This window comes from Clinocottus analis, unplaced genomic scaffold, assembly GCF_023055335.1.
Source record: "Clinocottus analis isolate CAN_PGR_092001 unplaced genomic scaffold, fCliAna1.0.p SCAF_26, whole genome shotgun sequence".
Classification (NCBI taxonomy): Eukaryota; Metazoa; Chordata; class Actinopteri; order Perciformes; family Cottidae; genus Clinocottus; species Clinocottus analis.
This window is the reverse complement of record NW_027175998.1, coordinates 4,618,968-4,621,467: the sequence shown is the minus strand read 5'-3', so window position 1 is coordinate 4,621,467 and position 2,500 is coordinate 4,618,968. Positions and strand designations below refer to the sequence as shown.

The following is a 2,500-nucleotide window of genomic DNA, read 5'->3' as shown; positions in this document are numbered from 1 at the left end:
TGTGTGTGTGGACAGCGCGGGCCAGACTCCTCGTAAGGTGCGTCAGCACTTCAACGGTGAGATGATGGACGTCTACTGCTCTCAGTGCAGCAAGAAGGTCAACCTGCTGAACGACCTGGAGGTTCGCCTCAAAAACCTCAAGTCCAACAGGTAGGACACACACACACACACACACACACACACACACACACCAGGAAGTACACACAACACTTTAACCACTGTAACTAATGTCCTAATGTCAGCTGTCATGTGTACTGTACAGTGCAATTTAATAAGAGTGTGTTTTAAGTGTTCCTCTTGTTTCACACACACTTTGATACAAACACACACACACACACACACACACACTTTGACACACACACACACACACACACACTTTGATACACGCACACACTTTGATACAAACACAGACACACTTTGATACACACACACACTTTGACACATGCACACACTTTGATATACACACTTTGACACACACACACTTTGATACACACACACTTTGATACACACACTTTGACACACAGACATTTTAACGCACACACACGCACACACACACTTTGATACACACACACACACACACACACTTTAATACACATGCACACACTTAGACACACACACACACACACACACACACTTTGACACACACACACACACACACTTTGACACACGCACACACTTTGATACACTCACACACTTAGATACACACACTTTGACACACACACACACACTTTGATACACACACACACTTTGACACACGCACACACTTTGATACACTCACACACACACACACACCTAGACACACACACACACACACACCTTGACACACACACACACACACTTTAATATACATGCACACACTTAGACACACACACACACACACCTTGACACACACACACACACACACACACTTTGATACACGTGCACACACTTAGACACACACACACACACACACTTTGACACACACACTTTGACACACGCACACACTTTGATACACTCACACACTTAAATACACACACTTTGACACACACACACTTTGATACACACACACTTTGATACACACACACACACACTTTGATACACACACTTTGACACACACACATTTTAACACACACACACGCACACACACACTTTGATACACACACACACCTTGACACACACACACACACACTTTAATACACATGCACACACTTAGACACACACACACACACACCTAGACACACACACACACACACCTTGACACACACACACACACACTTTAATATACATGCACACACTTAGACACACACACACACACACACCTAGACACACACACACACACACACTCCTAGACACACACACACACACACACACACACACACACACTAATCGATGGTTACGTGATGCGGTCCCTCCTTGCTGACCTCATCAACCACTGGAGAGGAATCTATTGTTAGAAACATAATCCATTAACACAGCCTACACACACACACACACACACACACACACACACACACACACACACACACACACACTGCTGCGCTCACAGAGACGACACAGCGCTCTACAACAGTGTTCTTGAGTGACGGTGAGAACCAGGAAGTTCCTTCTGGTCCTCAGAGCTGCTGCAGGGTTCCTGCAGAGAGAAGCTCTCTCTTCAGCCGACGCTTCCTCGTTAATACGACGAGGAGGCGGCAGAGAGGAAGAGCTGGTGGGGAGAGCGAGAGGGAGCATGAACGTGACATTGATGAAGAGGAAGGTGGGAAGTGGATCCAGGTTTAACAGGATACTAGTGGGAAAGGATCTAGATGAGTGTGAGGAAAGAGGCTCCTCACGTCTACCACCTGTAGGAAAAATACAACATGAAGCCCGAGGCTCTGAGTGTTTTACCGGCGCTCTCACACTGTATTATACATGACATCGTTGCTTTGACTAGTTCACTTCTTCGTCTGAAGAATGGTGGATTTCATGCACGGCTCGAGGGATCCAGAATAGACCGAGGAAGGAGCTTTCCCCATGAAGCGGCGTGCAGCATTTAAAGGATCACTTGTGCGTGTCGAGCTCCTTTACACACAATTAATCAAATTCCATTACCATAATGAAGCATGGGTAATGATCGCGTGAAAACAGTGGGTGTGGAGGCTGTACATTAAAGTCCTTTAGAGCGTCAGTAAGTAGGAATGCTATCAATTATTAGAACGCAATCTATGTTAATCGCTCCTTTTCTTCCCCACATAGCCGTGGTGAAGTGTTCACCAGTTCAAATGTTTGTGAGTCAAAGCTTGAAGTGTGTACCTTACATGTGGAGATCAGCTCACACAGAAATGCTCCATAACGAATGCATTGTGTGCAGATTTGAAGTTTAGAGAGTGAATAGTAGTACAGTAAGCAGTAGTTCTCCTCTTAACGTTTAGGTTCTGGAAGTGCAAAGAGGACGTTGAGCTGAGGTTAAGTGTGTCTCAGCGTCGTGCTCCCAGTAGAGCCCTCTGGAGGATCATGCTGTTGGACCCGTGTCTCTGAGGCG

General features: G+C 45.9%; 1 protein-coding gene across 4 annotated transcripts in view; it reads left to right on the top strand.

Annotated features, from left to right (window-relative positions):
- rab11fip4b (RAB11 family interacting protein 4 (class II) b) overlaps nucleotides 1-2,500 on the top strand; it is a 48,833-nt gene that overhangs the window by 35,083 nt on the left and 11,250 nt on the right. For all 4 annotated transcript variants that reach the window (XM_068592091.1, XM_068592088.1, XM_068592089.1 and 1 more), the window contains exon 4: nucleotides 16-150. In XM_068592091.1, coding sequence (XP_068448192.1) covers nucleotides 16-150 — 135 coding nt within the window. The remainder of the gene's footprint in view (nucleotides 1-15; nucleotides 151-2,500) is intronic.